This window comes from Culex quinquefasciatus, chromosome 3 (genome assembly GCF_015732765.1).
Source record: "Culex quinquefasciatus strain JHB chromosome 3, VPISU_Cqui_1.0_pri_paternal, whole genome shotgun sequence".
Classification (NCBI taxonomy): domain Eukaryota; kingdom Metazoa; phylum Arthropoda; class Insecta; order Diptera; family Culicidae; genus Culex; species Culex quinquefasciatus.
The window spans coordinates 126,590,762-126,608,521 of record NC_051863.1 but is presented as its reverse complement, the minus strand read 5'-3'; the positions used below and the strand labels follow the sequence as shown (position 1 = coordinate 126,608,521).

At 35.6% G+C, this 17,760-nt stretch overlaps 1 protein-coding gene across 3 annotated transcripts; it reads left to right on the top strand.

The window, feature by feature from the left end:
• The first annotated feature begins 998 nt into the window (after positions 1-998).
• LOC6053706 (metal regulatory transcription factor 1) lies at positions 999-17,729 on the top strand. Of its 3 annotated transcripts, XR_005278338.1 has the most exons (7): positions 999-1,526; positions 5,484-5,547; positions 5,868-5,973; positions 6,141-6,340; positions 6,408-6,484; positions 10,112-11,450; positions 17,313-17,729. XR_005278338.1 is itself a non-coding variant. In XM_038261793.1 (6 exons), exons 1-6 carry the CDS (start codon positions 1,201-1,203, stop codon positions 11,379-11,381), a joined length of 2,043 nt encoding a protein of 680 aa, XP_038117721.1. In that variant the 5' UTR covers positions 999-1,200; the 3' UTR covers positions 11,382-11,712. The 3 variants fall into 3 exon arrangements, 2 of the variants coding, with proteins under 2 accessions (XP_038117721.1, XP_038117722.1); XM_038261793.1 differs by lacking the exon at positions 17,313-17,729 and having other exon boundaries at positions 10,112-11,712; XM_038261794.1 differs by lacking the exons at positions 5,484-5,547; positions 17,313-17,729 and having other exon boundaries at positions 1,397-1,526; positions 10,112-11,711.
• Positions 17,730-17,760: the final 31 nt, after the last annotated feature.

Here is a 17,760-nt window from a genome sequence, read left to right as displayed (position 1 = left end):
TCACTACCACACCCTTATAAAACGCTCCCCGTGTACAAAGATTATGTTGAAGTTTTTGGAAATGCTTATGGCGTGAAAGTCATGCTCAACGTTTCAGTTTAAAATGCAGCTGAAAAAACATCATGCAGTTGAAGATTTTAGGATTTGACCAAACACACTGACGCCAAACTAAAGCAGAGAAAAAAAAAGTTTGACAAAAAATTGCAAAAGTAGATTTTTCCAGCACTCGTCTTATTTATCCAACTCCAGCACCCAGAACTGGGCATTGGCATTCGAGAGGATAAAGAGAACGGTTCAGTAGTAAAAGGCAAGTAAAAGGGTACTGTGAACGGACGGAGCGGATAGTTCCCGAAACTACCAAGAGTACTTTACTCATGGGTTCATTTTCAAAAAAAAAAAACAAAAAAAGGATCCGATACCAAGACTCGAACCCAAGACCTTCGAAAAAGTGAATCGTGCCTTTTCCGTATCGGCCATCATGGCTCGGTAAACGGGGAAGCTCATTAATCTTTGTCGATATAAGCCACTCAATGGGATACTATGGGATATCTGCTCGGTCTTTTACTTTGGGTGTGTAGATTCTGTGAATTATGATCATTTCACAGAATCCTCTCTCCGGTTATTGCAGGTTTGGCCTGAACAAAATTCAGGTTTTTAAATTTTTGTTTATTTTTTCTAATTAGAAAGTTTAGAATTAAAATATTCATTCCTGTGCATTTACAAATGCTTCTAGGTGATGCATGTCATGATGTTTTCAGTAGCGTCGCATTTTAATTTTGTATGTATTTTTATATTTCTCATCTACTTTTTCAAAAGGTACTATGTACAGAGGAAACCCATGGCGCATAGGTGGTTTTGAAAAAGTAGTCTAGATTTCTTATGTAATAAACTGCATGCCATGCCATGGCAACAGATTTTAAACCAAATTTAATTTTTAAGCTTATTAAAAATGCTGCCAAAAAATCCAAGTTCCTGCCTAGCGCCTTCACCCAGCTGTCACGAGAACGTCCAAAACCTCCTCCTTCTGCTCCTGTTTCAGCAGCACGAACCATCACAACATCCAGCCAGTGAGTGAGTGGGCGAGTGTCATTCGTGCGGTCATTGTGGAAAGGTGAAAATATGGCGATATTCGTGCACGGACAGTGAAAATTTTCCAAACCCCGTCGCGTGAAGAAAAAAAAAGAGAAAGGTTCCGCCACCATGAGCTATCTGATAACGCTGCAGGACTGCATCAACGACAGTACGACGACGTTCGACATCGATGCGTTCGACGTGATCCAGCAACAGGTCCCGCAGTACCTGGACGGTGATGGGGAGGAGGGGGACGAGGAGGAAAAACCTTCCCATTTTGGTTGCGCCCAGCTGCTGGACCAAAGTGGAGGAGCGCCTGGTGCTTCAGCTGGTGAGACCAAACTGAAGGTGGTCCAAGTCGACGAAAGTGGTTCCGGCAAAAAGTCCAGCAGCAAAAACAGTGAAAATAGTATTCTGGTTAAATTTGAGAGTGTTGAAGAACAGGATGACGGAGGGTACTTATGAAGCGATTTTCTTCCTTCTTTTCAAAACCTATCTCTTTTGCTCTCTTGTTTTCCCCCCTATCCTAACTTTTCTTTTCCACTTGAAAATACACACTTTTCTTTTTGAGTTTAACCTGCGCGCGCCGCCTCAAAAGACTCCGTCTGAATCGTTCTCTGTCTTCCCCCCTTAATCTTAGTGTGCTGGTCTCTTTTTAGTTTTTCTTTTTGCTTAAACTCTACCAAAATCTCGTGTATCAGGTTCAAACACTAATTATGTCCACCCACACACCTGCGCCCACAACAAAGTGTGCGGCGAGCCGTTTTCTTCCTTCATATCTCCCCCTCTCCACATTCTCTTTTTTGTTTATGTTATCGCGCATGCTATGATGGTTGGGTTTTATTCCGCCGAACGGCGACGATGAGTTAGATTATCTTTTCCTTCTTTCTGACGACACTTGAGCACAGGCGGTGTCGGAGTTAGTGAATTCTAATTAAAAAAAAAAGAATTGAAAATACTGTAAGTAATAATGTACCACGCGCCTCCTTTTTTTGTCGTAAAATTACAACGAACCGTGGAGACGCGCGGTTCTTTTATAAGGGTGCGGGACATTTCGCTGAATGTCGTTTCGCCGACGGTCATTTCGTCGAAGGTCATTTCGCCGAATGTCGTTTCGCCGCATGGGACGTTTCGCCGAATTGACAAATAATCGTAAAATAAATATATAAAATGGACACAAATTGTATTAAAATATTTTGAAAAAGTATAATGTCCCTAAAAGGTGATTTTGCAATCTTTTGAAAAAAAAATGTTTTTTTTTGTATATTATTTTTATAAGTTTATGCATTATAACATGCATAAACAATCGCTTAAAAAATAATCTAGTTGAAAAAAATTGTGCGAGTTTTTGCATTCTTTCAAATATAAGCAGTTATTTAATTACAGCAAACAATTTTAAATCATTTCTGTGAGTTTTTGCATTCTTGTTTAAATATATCATTTGAATTATTTCTGTGAGTTTTTGAATTCTGTTAACCATGAGCAGCTCTTTTAATTTTCTGCTTATATTTTTGATAAATTTCTGTTAGTTTTTGCATTCTTTGTTTTTTAAGCATATTTTTTGTATATTTTTTGTATTCTTTCCAACATAAGGAGTTCTTTTGATTTTCAGCATAACATTTTGAAAAAATGCCGGTATTTTTTGCATTCTTTGTTTACTGATTATATTTTTTAAATTATTTCTGAGAGTTTTTGCATTCTTTCAAACATGAACAGTTTTTTTTTTATTTTTTGCTTATAATTTTGATTATTTCTGTTTGCTTTTGCATTCTTTGTTTTTCAAGCAAATTATTTATATAATTTTTGGGAGTTTTCGCATTCTTTCAAACATGAGCAGTTCTTTTAGTTTTCAGCACAACATTTTGCAAAATTGCTGTTAGTTGCTGAAAATTTCAGCAATGACCGAAACATGTTTGGGTACGAAAATTTTGGTACCCAAACATGGTCATCGCTGAAATTTTCATGCTATCACAGTTTTAATGAAAAAAGTTGATTTTTACCAAGATTTTTACCCGTTTTCGTCATTTTCCCGTTTTTGCGCGCGGCACGTCGAAAACCCCAGTTTTTATGTTCAAAAAATCATATCTCCGAATCGTGTTAATGGATATTCGAAATTTTTGGAAATGTTATGTAAAATATTACAAAGAATCGGGGAAACATGTTTTCAGGTATGATTCAAATAAGCAAATGAATTTTTCATAGGATCATTTCATATATTCAGCTATCTTTTTCGGACCTTCACACATTTTTCCGGATCCGGATCAGTCGTTCCGGAGATATGTTTTTTTGAAAAATGTGCTTTTTGCGTAAATCGACGAAAAATGCCATTTTTTGGACCAAACTATTTCGGATAGGAGCACCCTAATCGCCAATAAAATATACGCGTCTAATTATATGGGTCAAAGAACCCCTACTCCAAATTTGAGCCAAATCAGAGCACTTTTGATTTGGAGACTTCCTGTTTGACGTGGAATGGCTGTATTCTCATACATTAAAAAAATAAACAAAGGAAAATTCCAACAATCATAAAAATCAGAAATTTAGAAACTCAAAATTATACAAAATCAAAATTCAAAACTTAAAATTTTCAAAACTTGAAAATATTAAAATTTCAAAAAAAAAAACTTCAAAAGTTTTAAAACTCTGATTTTTTTTAATTTGGAAAATGTTTTAAAAAAATCAAATATGTATTCAAAAATTCAGATATAAAAAAACTAATATTTAACTATTTCACAATAAAACAAAAATTTTGCCGAGCTACCGTGGCCGTGAGGCTACGGGGTTCGCCTTATAAGCTGAAGGTGATGGATTCGATTCCTGTCTGGCTCGGCAAAGGCAGATCCCTTCAAAGAGTAAATCTAAATTGGGTTTCGACTAGCGGCGTACTGGATTTCCAATCCAAAGGTCGTGAGTTCAATAATAAAAAACAAAAACATAAAATTGTTCTATTGGTAAAATTTGTATCTGGACAATATGTTGCTAAATTTTCATGACAAATTGTACACAAATGTAGTTGTTATTTTTTTTTCTACCCGTTTAACCTTCTTGGTCATTGATTTTATGGGGTAATTTCAAAAAAAGCTGGAAATGTGATAGCTTTGGTTTCGAACGCTTTTATTGGAGTTTAAATATGGGCGAAACATGGAATTTAGAGTCTATCAAGGCAATAACAATGCTTCAGTATGACTCTGTCCGCCAACAGTGGTAATCAGAAATGGTATACAGTCCAACCTCGATTATCCGAAGACTTGGCAAAATTTCACTACGAATAATCGAAATTTCAGATAGGGGAGAGGGGGTAATATGCACCCCCGGGGCAAAATGCACTCCCTCTTTTTCTTGGTATTTATAACAATTGTCCGGGAAAAAAATCATAGAAATTGGAAGCTTATTATTGCTAAACCATGCTGAAAAAATTTGAGCTTCGTAGTATAAAATCAGCTTAAGTTATTTTCAAAACATTAAAATGTTGTGTTTTCATCTAATTTTCATTGAACTTTCATTATGATTTTTGGACAGTGTAAAAAGCATTTTTTGATATTGTAAGTTTTGAGGTAGATAGTTTTTGCCATAATCTTCATTATTCTGTAGATAGATGAGTCCAAAAACATCAAAAAATGCATTTTTAGTTAAATTTTCTACAAAAAACGTAGTCGGGGCAAAATGCACCGCTGTGAAGCTCCTTTGTAAAAACAGCGGTGTCATCTAGTGGTGACTAGTGAAAACTGCTTTTACCTAGTGCATTTTGCCCCGTTGTTGCGGTGCATATTGCCTCGCATGGTTGTTTGAAATGAATCAGAAATGTTTTTGAAGTTTTTAAAGACTTTTTTCACACGGATGACGAAGAATAATAGTTGGTTTAGAACATCGAACAAAATTCTTCCACAGTAATGCTGTTATGGTTGAGAAATCACAGTTTTCCCTTAAGGGGTGCATATTACCCCCTCTCCCCCTCAAAAATAAGACAACGAAAAAAATGTTTTTTTTTGTGATTCGATTATACGAAGTCTCATACAAACCATCGTAAAATTCGGATAATCGAGTCTGGACTGTATATCCAAAGTATTAAAATAGCATAAAAACAATCAAAACGAGTATTTTTTGTTTACAATTCGGACAAGTTCATCTTTCTCAACAATTACACTATGAGATAGTTATTTTCCCGTTTTGTTTTCCAACTAATCTTCCCACTACCGTGCAAGTGCTTCATGTTGCTAGTTTTAGAAACGACCAAACTAATCAGTTTTAGCATAATCCATTGATATCTATTCTCTGCCAGCACTTCTGTTACTATTTTCCTATCGTAACTCTTATAATTTTTATTGGTACCATACAAAAAAAAAAATGATTCAAAACACTCCGTTTTCCAATTACGTTTTTTTTTTATTCTCTCCACTTTATTCGAACTGTAGTAATTATGAAAACAATACTCTAAACGAAGAAGGAGAGCCATCGCATGCTACTATCACAATCGAGGTACACACCATTCTAAAAAAAATACTAGATATCTTTTGTTAGTTGAAAAAGAAAGACGAACCAGTATTTTTTGTTGTTGTACATGTTTAACACTATCAGTACTGTTAGGTTAGGACAATTTCATTCAGGACAAAACAAACAATATAAATACTCACACACAAACAACACAGGGACAATTGGTACAGATTCGTTAAAACAATTTAAATGTAACACAAGCAAAATTCACGATTCGTTTGCTGGTAGAAGTGAAGTTATTTTTGTTCTGTTAGTTGACTCTATGTGACGGCTGAGGAACCAACTACAAAATGTTTCCGTTCCAGGGATCTGACGGGCAAGTGTTGGGCCGATATCGGTGCAACTACGAGAGATGCGACCGGAGTTACAGCACAGTTGGCAACCTGCGAACCCACATGAAGACTCACCGGGGTAAGTTTCCGGAGTACTATGCAGCCAAGGGTTTAATATAAACACTCACTTTCAATTTCAAACATGTCTTGCACCGTAATGTAGGATTAGGGTAAATCTCATCGAAATTCTATTGTCATAATTCCTAATTTGTTGAATAGTTTAAAAAAATCTTGAAAACGTTTCAGGTGAGTACAAGTTCAAGTGTACGGAGGATGGCTGCAGCAAGGCCTTTCTCACCTCGTACAGCCAGAAGATCCACGTCCGTGTTCACACCAAAATCAAGCCATTCGTCTGTGCGGACAGTTCGTGCCGGAAGGCGTTCAACACGCGCTACCGGCTGCGGGCCCACGAGCGGCTGCACAACGGGGAAACGTTTAATTGTGAGGTTGGTGTTTTTGAAGACTTTCTTTCTTTCTTTCTTTTCTTCTTAGTAACGAAATTTTGCATTGCAGGTTTGTTCCAAGTTTTTCACCACGTTGAGCGATCTCAAGAAGCACTCGCGAGTTCACACGCAGGAGAGGCCGTACAAGTAAGTTTTATGTATATTTAGAACTAGTTGGAATTTTGTAGGGGACATTTCCTAGCATAGCATATCGTAGCATATCACGCTGTGAAGGTATATTTTATATTATCAGACAATTTAGTTGTGTCGCTTTACAATCAAAAATATCAGTGGACGTAAATTTCGTAAATTTGCGTTCTGAAACAAACTCATTTTAGAAATGTTTTCTTAGTTTTCTTTCTTATTTACAAGCATTAGCATGCCTTCTAATTTACTCTTAAAGTAAATAAGAATTTTTAAATTCAAGACGGCGCCCAAAATAGTATAATTCAATACACTCAACCCCCGGTGGTTGGTCACTTTTTCGTTTGAAACTTTTTTTAGTTTGTACCCCGTTGGTTGGTCAAAGGCAAACTAAAAAGTGACGAACTGTCACTTTTTACACGGCACTCACGCACACTATCAAAACAAACGTTTGGTAGTGTGTGTGTGAACTCTGTGTAAAAGGGGTGTCAAATTAAAAAAATTGACCCCGTTCGTTTGACAACGGTTGGTGTCAAACCATCGGGGTTTGAGTGTATTGAGAAAACGCATTTTGTCATTTATTAGGCAATCAAATATTCAAATTTGACTAAAATGGATAACTCAAATTTCATGTTAAAAGTAAGAAATTAAAAATGAAGAAAAAAATATTGTGTATCATGTTTGAGCTCAACTTTTTTTTTTTTAATTCCAATGTACCAATGTAATTATGTTAAATTTTTTTTTATTCCAGTGTTAATACCGTGGTTTGTAATTACAATTTTTGTATTTTCCATACTTTCTCGACTTTGGTCAGTGTCCAAGAAACAAATTCTTCAACAAAAAAATATTTGCAACGGCCTTCTTACCATTACACGGCGTGGCTGGAACAAAACATTATAAACCGACATACCCCTTCGGAGATTTATACGTAGAAAGTTTTATTTTAAAGGGCCTGAATCAGAATGTATAATTATGAAAATATTCTATCGGTAAAAATCGCGGTTTTTAAAATTTTAAGATTTTTTTGAACACTAAAAAATATTTTGTTTGACGAATTTGTAGAGAAATCTCTCACCTTTAAAACGCTTTTTAGGGTTTGTAAATCCGTTTTGACTGTCAAAAGATATTCCACTTGAAAGTCATCCGTCTTTTATGCGAACTTCGTTTGACCTCGTTACTCAAAAATCAGCCAAAATATAGTTGTCTTTAAAGAGGAATATCTTTTGAAAGTCAAAGCGGATTTACAAACCCTAAAAAGCGTTCTAAAGGTGAGAGAATTCTCTACAAATTTGCTACAAAACATGTTTTTTCAAAGAACGATCCACCTATAAGGCCAGATCAATTTAAATTCCGTACCAAAAATTAAAAAAAAACCTTAAAATTTTGAAAAACGCGATTTTTACCGATAGAATATTTTTATATTTGTAGATTCTGATCCCGGCCTGTAAACCACAACTTTCTACGTATAAATCTCCGATGGGGTAAATCGGTTTATAATATTTTGTTCCAGCCACGTCGTGCATTAGCATGTTAAGACCATCGATCCTAATTTCTCTATCTACCAGCGACGAATTACGGCTGACGATCGTGAATATCTCGATGATGTGTTCAAAGATTGAATTAAAAAAAAATCGCGAATTTCTGAAAGTTCAAACACCAAATTTTTACCGATTTTTTTTAAAATAACAAAATGTTTTTTTTATTATATTTTTTTAAGATTATAAAACTATATATTTTCTGAAAAAAATACAAATCTTAACATATAAATTTTACGGGCAATTTAAAATTTCACAAAATTATAAAACTATAAAGCATTTGAAATAAAAAAAAATTAAAAGTCTAAATATATCGCTTCGATTCGCTAGGAGACGGTGATTTTAGCGGATTGCAGACTGGATTTCGCCATGTTATGTGGTGATTGTCAAAGCCCAAGTTGCCTAGGAATTGATAATTATGTTTTACGCCGACTCGATTTGGAGGTTAGAAATTTGACAGCTTGGCTGCACTGTTTACATTTTTTGCACGTGTGTCTCAGTAAAAATGTGTGTGCGGGTGCGCTCGTGACGTCACGCTGTAAAACCTAATTGGGAATAGAACTAACTCCACCTGAACCAGACTCTCACCACCATGACAGCCGTCCATTGCCGGCCGCTCCCATCTCCACCACGAAAATTAAAAGTCTAAATACATATTTATTTATTATTTTTCGTCAATTTTCATAATTTTTTAATGTTTTAAAGGTTAATGGTTATAAAACATATTTTTAGAAATATAGTTTTTTTTTTATTCTTTATTATCGAGTTTTTTAGCCGGAGGCTGGTTCAACTCAGAAATATAGATAAAGAAATCGGTTGCATCTTTTAACTACGATAATTTGGGTACCCAAACATGTATAGGTCATCGCTTAAATTTTAAAGTTATTGTAGTTTGATACAGTTTTGTCATTTTCCGGCGAGTCGAAAAACACAGTTTTATTTTTTATTTTTAGAAAATCAAATCTCGGAATCCTAGGCATAGGCTCTTTGGTCCCGAGACCTCCCAAACCGCATTTCAAGTTTTTATACGACCTTTTCAAATAGAAGGCTAGATTTTTGAAACTTCGAACTATTTTTCTCTTAAAACCCTATCAATCACTTTTCATTTGCGTTCAAGACAGCTTAAATCGGTTGGAATGGCGCGGAGTGTGGTTTTTGCGAAAATCAACGAAGACGGCGATATTTTCCGGCTTTATTTGAAATGTTTTATTTAAGCTCCAGATGTATTCTTGCGCAATCAAATACGAACAGGATGCTTTTTCCATTGATTTAGAGAAGAAGGCATCACACACACTAAAAAACGTTACTTAATCCACCCTTAGATGGTTGATGCCTTCCTCACATTTAAAGGGTGCCATAAAAAAAATAAAAAAAAAAATAAAAAAAAGGCAGTGTTCTTTGTTTTATCAATTTGACTCATTATTCACTAAATTGGGTAGTCAGATCTTCATATTGCAGGGCACTTATTTGCTTACAACTTATGATAGGGTAGTCAGATCTCCAATCGTGCTCATTGAAAAGGGCATGATAGATCTGGACAACGTTTTCACTTATGTGCTTATAGCTTTTGATATAGGGTTGTCAGATCTTCAATGTTTTGGACGCGTTGGAAAGGTCTTTCAAATACCTTTCTGAAAATGTATAACATAACTTTTGCAATACTTTACTAAACTGCATAAATTTTAATAGCGACTTACGGGACCTCAAGACGGATCGAATGGGGCCAAAAAGGACAAAATCGGTTTAGTCAGTCTCGAGATAATCGAGTGACAATTTTTTGATCAACATCCCACCACACACACAGACAATTTGATTCTGAGTCGTTAGATATACATGAAGGTGGGTCTAGGAGGTCTAATTGATAAGTTTATTTTTCGAGTGATTTTATAGCCTTTCTTCAGTAAGGTGAGGAAGGCAAAAATCAGTTGATTTCATAGAGAATTGCTCGTTTTCTATTCCTGCCTTTCGAAACTGTTAGAAAAATCAACACCTGTAAAATATTCAAAACTCATTTTAAGCCTAATACAAAAAAAAATCAGAATAGCTTGAAAAAGTAAACAAACTGAAAAAAAATCTCGTGTTTTTCACTTCCCAGATGCAAGGAGGACAAGTGCGGCAAGGCGTTCACCGCGTCGCACCACCTGAAAACTCACATTCGGACACACTCGGGCGAGCGTCCATTTTCCTGCGCCATCGACGATTGCCACAAGGCGTTCAGCACGCCACACAGCCTCAAATCGCACACCAAAACCCACGAGCGGAAGAAATCGTCCAAATCAACGAACAAACAGCGCAAGGCCAAGGTGGTGGATGAGCTCTCGGAACCGACCGTCAAGGAGGAGTACAAACTCAGCTGTAGCGATGGCCAGTCCGACGGGGATGAGTTGGTGGATGAATCGCCGCAGGTCAGCCAACCGGAAGCGGCGTTCAACCTGGTGGACTTTCACGAGTCTAAAGCTCTGGAGATGGCGTTGGCTTCCGAGGAAGAGTTTAACGCTCCGTGGGTGGACATTTCGGTGCTGGGGACGAAACCGTTGGCTTTGGATCCGGTGACGTCTTCTTGTGTGGCGTTGCCGACCAGCGTTCCGTCGTATGTGGATTTGCCGTTTAATGTGAACGTGGCGGACTTTGTCGAGGAGGTTGACCCTGTGGCCAGTGCCGGTGAGGAGCTTTTCCTCGATAGCTACGACTACGACGAGAATCTGATGGAGGAAAATGCCCGCAAGGAGATCGACGAGGCGATTCAGATCAGCGAGCAGAACGTGGCCAAGCAGGAACAGCAGGACACGGACAACATCCTGAACGAGTTGTTCATGGAGGGACTGCTGCCGGCGGCGACGACGATCACCACGGAAGTCCAGCAGCAGGACGGCAACAACAACAACGTCAGCGTATTCACGGAACCCCCTATCAAGACCACCCTCAAGGACATTACGGCAGACGCGGACATTTGCCGCTGCGTCAACTGCCAGTGCGATCCAAACCACGGTTGCGTCGGCGGCTGTGGACCGGAGAACCCATGCCGTCCGAACCATCACCACGAACCACCACCCACCACCTTCCCAAATCTCTTCCACCAAAGCAATCAGTCCGTACCAGCGCCACCTCCACCAGCAGCTAAATCCGGTTGTTGCGGCGGAGCAACAACTAAAAAGCCCCCGGAACCGTCCTCCCCGCTGGATCTGTTCACGAACCTGCTGCGACAGCAGGGCTGCAGCTGCAGTGGTCCCACCGAGGGTGTCGCCAAGGGATGCTGCGTCGTGATCTGCCTGAAGACGCTGGAAACGCTCAAGCAGGTGCTGACGCAGCAGCCGAATCTGGTTCGGTGTCATAGCGGCGGCGTCGGCAGTGCCATAGCCAATTAGCGAGACCAAAACCCGAAACACGTGTGTGCCATTACGAGCGTGATGCTAATCGCAGAAAGATCCAGTCAGGTAGAGTTAAGATGTTTATGTTTGTTATATTGTAATTTTATGTTTGAGACCACTGTTCGAATAACTGAACGATTATTTTTTTCGATCATCCTTGTGCTAAAGTATCACTTAAGTGCTCATAACTTCTGAGAGGATTATCAGATCATTCATCCAAATAACGACGGGAAGCTTAATAGCATCATTTTTATCGAAATATTTGAGATCCGGCCTAGAAAAAATATAAATAACACTTAAGTACTAATAACGTCATGATTCGAATTCCCGGACGCTTCGAAACCCGGACACTTTAACTTGTTTTATCAATTATTTTGATATAAGTTCGCATTATGAATGTCAAAACTGTGTTATTTGATGAATTCTAACATCAACTTTCATTTAAAGTTTGTTTGAACGCTGTAGTTAATGCCAAAACAATTAAATAAAATAAAATTATAAGTTTACCAAAAATGCGAAACATTTCAACGGAAATATTTCATAGGCGTCCGAAGCACCGGGAAGGCAAAACAGAAATGTATGTTTTTGATTTTCTTAAATTCTAGCCATTTTTTATATAAACTATCGATAGTTTTGATGTTAACAGCTTATTTGAGACCTAAAGAATGCCATTCACTAACATTTCAGTCCAAATTTGTGCGATTTATAAGCAAAATCGAGTGTCCGGAATTCGAAGCAAAAGTGTCCGGATTTCGAATCAGCTTTTAACAGTGTCCGGGATTCGAAGCACAACAAGTCATTTTAATTTTCAAATTCTGATGAAAAACTGTTAGAAAAAACATATTTTGCATGCATTCTCTTAAAACTGACTGTTTATACTAAATCCTGATGATATTTCTACATTTCCAACTTATTACGTGATTTTTTGCCAGCTATAACAAAAATAATATGGTACTAAGTGTCCGGATTTCGAATCATGCAGATCGTCGATGTTTTAGGCTCATTGAAAAGGTCTTTCAAATATCTTTCTAAAACTATATAACAAGACGGGTTTTCCCACAAAAACCACATTTTCGACAATCTTCAGAATTTTAGCCAAAATGGTTGTTTATCATAGCTTTTGGAGTACTTTTCTAAACTTCATAACATTAACTAATTAACTCTTATGGGAACTTATGGGAATGAGACCGAAACGGTCCAAACCCGAGCAGACGGAAATAACTTGGGAATATTTTTTTTTGATATTTTAAAATACTCTGCCGATAACATATTATGTTATTTATAACAATAGTTGTTATTAGTCGCTACGATTTTTTTTGGGACTGTTATTGTTATAACAGACACATGACAGATTTAGTTATTCTTCGAACAAATCTTTGTTATTATTTTTTTGTTATTTTAACAACTATCAAACCAATAACAAATTTTCTTATGATAACATAAACTGTTGTTAAACTCTTATGCAAAAAAGGTTTTTCAAGAAGATTCCATCCATCCCATTTTCAAATTCCCGACTTTTCCAGAAAGCTCAAATAATAGACATTTCTTATTATTATAAATTATGCGTCGCTATCAATATTTTGACAAAATTCCTTCTACAAGTTGTTTAGAATAGTGCCCTACACATGCTGATTCCTTTTGGTAACGATTATCCCATTCCTTGTAAAGTTATGGAAATCGTCATTAATCAATGATTGCCAACTAGGACGTCAATGATTGTACCACAAAATTATATAAATTTTTAAATACATTTGATTTAGACCAAAAATTCTTTCAGTGGCTTCAAGAAGGCAACAACCGACACATGCTGATTCATTTTGGTACAGAAATTCGTTAAATTGAATTCAATACAGAGAATTTTAGAGTGATGATCATTTTTCTTCGAAAATGATCAACGGCTTCACCTTAACACTACCTTAAATGCCAACTGTTTGAAAATTGACCCAATCTCACCCCCTCTAAGGGGTGAGATTGGGTCAAATGAAACTAAAATGATGCTCAAATACAACGATATGGTAAAAACAAGTCATCCAACAGCGTTTCTTGTTCGAGGGAATTGTATTGACACGCTACAATGTTTGAAGTGGAGATTTTCAAACATTTGGGTAGTTTTCGAGAAATGCTAACAAAAATATTAGAAAAATGATTTTTCGAGAGGTCATTTTTGGCCAAAAACGTACACCAACTTTAGACATCTGCCAAAATAACAGGATTTGTTCTAGAAACGAGATTTTTTCAGCGAAGTCATCTTAAGATGTCCCCTACACGACCTTTTTAACAGAATTCAGTTTCATTGAGAATAACCTGAAAAAGGTAAAATCCGTAAAAAATCACTTTGACCCAATCTCACCCCTCAGACCCAATGTCACCCCCACTGACGGTATAATTAAACAAATCAAGTTATTGACCATTTTTGTAAACTCATAACTTAACAACAAATTCATAAAAAAAAACTTCAAAAAATGGATGCTCATTATTTTGATTCAGAACTATCTTTGAAAAATAATGAAAATCTCATCAATACTTAAAGTTACAACGTTTTTTTTTTATATTGGCCAACGTATAGTTTTTGATACTTCGTTTTAACTGGAAATGTCAAAAAGCTAAAGATACCTAGCTGAATTTAACTGAACTGAATTTCAAATCAAAGAACGCTTCAACATGATTGCTGTTGTAAGTCCTTCAAAAAATTTAGAAAAATATCTAAGAATTCGCTTTAGTTTTTTTTCCACCAAGTTCTTTTTTTTTAAATTTTGTATCAATGTTTGATTTATCTAGTGGTCAGCATTTAACTGATTTTTTTAATGAAAAATTCAGTTTGATAAGATCTCACTTATTTTAAGAGAAATGTTTGAAGAGACAAATTCATAAAATAATTTTGCAGCTTCTTGGAATCAATTTATTGCAGTTTATTTTTTTTTATGTTTTCAAAACGTAAAAAAGGTTTTCAATTTTTTCATTCAAAACGAATAGTGATTAGATTTAATAACTGAATAATCATCTCTTAAGTAATAGTAAATTTATACATTCTCACAAAAAAGTTCAAGGGCAACATTTTGGTTATGTGTTTTGAAATTACGGTATGAATTTAGCTAAAAAAATAAAAATATTATATTAAAAAAACAATTGCCAATCTCAAGTTGGAATCTTTTATAAAATATTCAAATGAAACAATTTTCAATAACTTTACCTCTTGTTTGGTAAACAAAAATTAAAACAAGATCATTTGATTCATGATCAGTTCTCTACGGAATCGGTCTTTTTTCTTTAATTTAAATTTTTGTATTTTTTAATCCGGCTGAAACTTTTTTAATGCCTTCGGTATGCTCAAAGAAGCCATTTTGCATCATTAGTTTGTCCATATAATTTTCCATACAAATTTGGCAGCTGTCCATACAAAAATGATATGTGAAAATTCAAAAATCTGTATCTTTTGAAGGAATTTTTTGATCGATTTGGTGTCTTTGGCAAAGTTGTTGGTATGGATATGGACTACACTGAAAAAAAATGATACACGGTAAAAAAATTTTGGTGATTTTTTATTTCACTTTTTGTCACTAAAACTTGATTTGCAAAAAAACACTATTTTTAATTTTTTTTATTTTTTGAAATGTTTCAGAGGACATAAAATGGCAACTTTTCAGAAATTTCCAGAATGGGCAAAAAATCTTTGGCCGAGTTATGATATTTTGAATCAAAACAGATTTTTTCAAAAAATCGAAATATCGGTCGCAGAAAATTTTCAACTTCATTTTTTGATGTAAAATCGAACTAGCAATCAAAAAGTACTTTAGTGAATTTTTGATAAAGTGCACCGTTTCAAGTTATAACCATTTTTAGGTTACTTTATTAAAAGTAGTCGCAGTTTTTCATTTTTTTTAAATAGTGCCCATGTTTGCCCACCTATGAAAAAAATATTTTCGAAATGCTGAGAAAATCTTCTATATTTTGCTTTATTGAACTTTGTTGATACGACCCATAGTTACTGAGATATTGCCATGCAAAGGTAAAAAAACAGGAAAACTGATGTTTTCTAAGTCTCACCCAAATAACCCACCATTTTCTAATGTCGATATCTCAGCAACTATAGATCCGATTTACAATGTTAAAATATGAAACATTCGTGAAATTTTCCGATCTTTTCGAAAAAAATATTTTCAAAAATTTAAAATCAAGACTAACATTTCAAACGGACCAAACATTCAATATTACGCCCATTTGAAATGTTAGTCTTGATTTAAAATTATTGAAAATATTTTTTTCGAAAAGATCGGAAAATTTCACGAATGTTTCATGTTCTAACATTGTAAATCAGATGTATTGTCTGTATTGATTCAAAAATCATAACTCGGTCAAAGATTGTTTGCCCATTCTGGAAATTTCTGAAAAGTTGGCATTTTATGTCCTCCAAAACATTCCAAAAAATAATAAAATAAAAATAGTGTTTTTTTGCAAATCAAGTTTTAGTGACAAAAAGTGAAATAAAAAATCACCAAAATTTTTTTTACCGTGTATCATTTTTTTTTCAGTGTAGTCCATATCCATACCAACAACTTTGCCAAAGACACCAAATCGATCAAAAAATTCCTTCAAAAGATACAGATTTTTGAATTTTCACATATCATTTTTGTATGGACAGCTGCCAAATTTGTATGGAAAATTATATGGACAAAATAATGATGCAAAATGGCTTTTTTGGGCATACCGAAGGCACCAAAAAAGTTTCAGCCGGATTAAAAAATACAAAAAAAAAATCGAATGACCGAAATCTCAGAGAATTGCTCTCATATAACATATTATGAAAGTTAGTTTCCTAAAAGTATCCGATATTAATTTTAAAAGATCAAAAAAAAAAAAGAAAAAAGAGGTTTTGGACGTCTTAAATAGCCTTTTCATTCTCAAATTTATTTAAATAGTGAAAAGAACCTAACATTTAATGTAAGCAGAATTGAATGAATTTAATTTGAAAATTGTACGAAATATTACGCAATTATTCAAGAGTTCAAAAATAATTTTCAAACATGTATGCTTGTAAATCCCTACTTTTCCCGACTTTTGACAAAAAATCACAAATTCCTGACATTTTACCGATTTTTGGCGAATTCCCAACTTTTTCCCAACTTTCCCGATTTCCCGACTTGAGTGGCCACTCTGAATAACATATAGCATAGCACTCCACTTTAACGACCCCTGGGTCTGTTGTGGGCTGTGAATAACACTTTCTGTTATTTTAACAGTATTTGTTATTGAAGTGGCATGAGTTTTGTTATTACCGTCTGCCCGGAAATCGATTCAGCCAGTCCGGAGATAATCGAATGCATTTTTTCGGTGCACGGACGGACAGAAATACACACGCACAGACATTTACTCATTTGCTCAATTTGATTCTGAGTACGTGAAGGTGGGTCTACGAGGTCGACTTGAAAAGTTCATTTTTCGAAAGATTTTTAAGCCTTTCCTTATAAATAAAAAAATAAAGTTCAGACCACAGAAAAAAACAAATCCAACTGTTGTCAACTTTTTAGATTGACACCCCTTTTACACGGAGTTCACACACACACACACTACCAAACGTTTGTTTTGATAGTGTGCGCGAGCGTCGTGTAAAAAGTGACAGTTCGTCATTTTTTAGTATGACTTTGACCAACCAACGGGGTACAAACTAAAAAAGTGTCAAACGAAAAAGTGACCAACCACCGGGGGTTGAGTGTAAAAACCTGATTCGATTCACACGCCGGTGTGCCTTCCAAGTAGCGATGCTACTTGGGAATGGCTTTTGCGCTGTCCTTTTTTCACCAACAAACCTTATTTTTCAAACATTCAAAAACAAAGAATTCGATTCTCTGCTATTCAGTTCAGCGAACAGTGGTCAATCAATATGTTATGTTTTGTTTAGGTTTCGCAACGCAACTCCTCTTCTGTTTTCAGTTTTGTTTTTAGGTTAACTTTTTAAGTATACTACTGTAAGAAACGAGCAATTTTGCCTGGCATAGCCAGGTGAATATTGAAGTGGAGAGGGAAAAGAAATGTTACTAAATAGGGTTATTTATTTTGTTTGCGAGAAAAGCTTCATCAATCGTGTGTGCGTTTCGTGCATTTTGTTCGCCAAAATTAAGTCACGTGAGTGCAACTGTGAGCAGCAAGATTTGAAAAATAAATATGTTTTCGTTATTAACTTTCAAACTAACCCAAGTTGAGCTCGGAACGAGCCATTTTCCGAACAAACTTTAGCCTTTCTACGCTTCAATGTGTGATGATTTTGATAGCTTTTTTTAGGATGAGTAAGAGAAATAAAAACTATCGCAATAAAAGCATTATAACTAGCTGTTGACTCAAAGCCAAAAATCCAGGGAAATTTCTTTCAAAAGTTGAGAAA

Coding starts and splice junctions, on each gene's coding strand:
- LOC6053706 (XM_038261793.1), top strand. CDS start 1,201: ATGAGCTATCTGATAACGCTGCAGGACTGCATCAACGACAGTACGACG. Junction 1,527..5,483: donor GAAGAACAGGATGACGGAGG/GTACTTATGAAG, acceptor TTCGAACTGTAG/TAATTATGAAAACAATACTC. Junction 6,341..6,407: donor GGGAAACGTTTAATTGTGAG/GTTGGTGTTTTT, acceptor TTTGCATTGCAG/GTTTGTTCCAAGTTTTTCAC.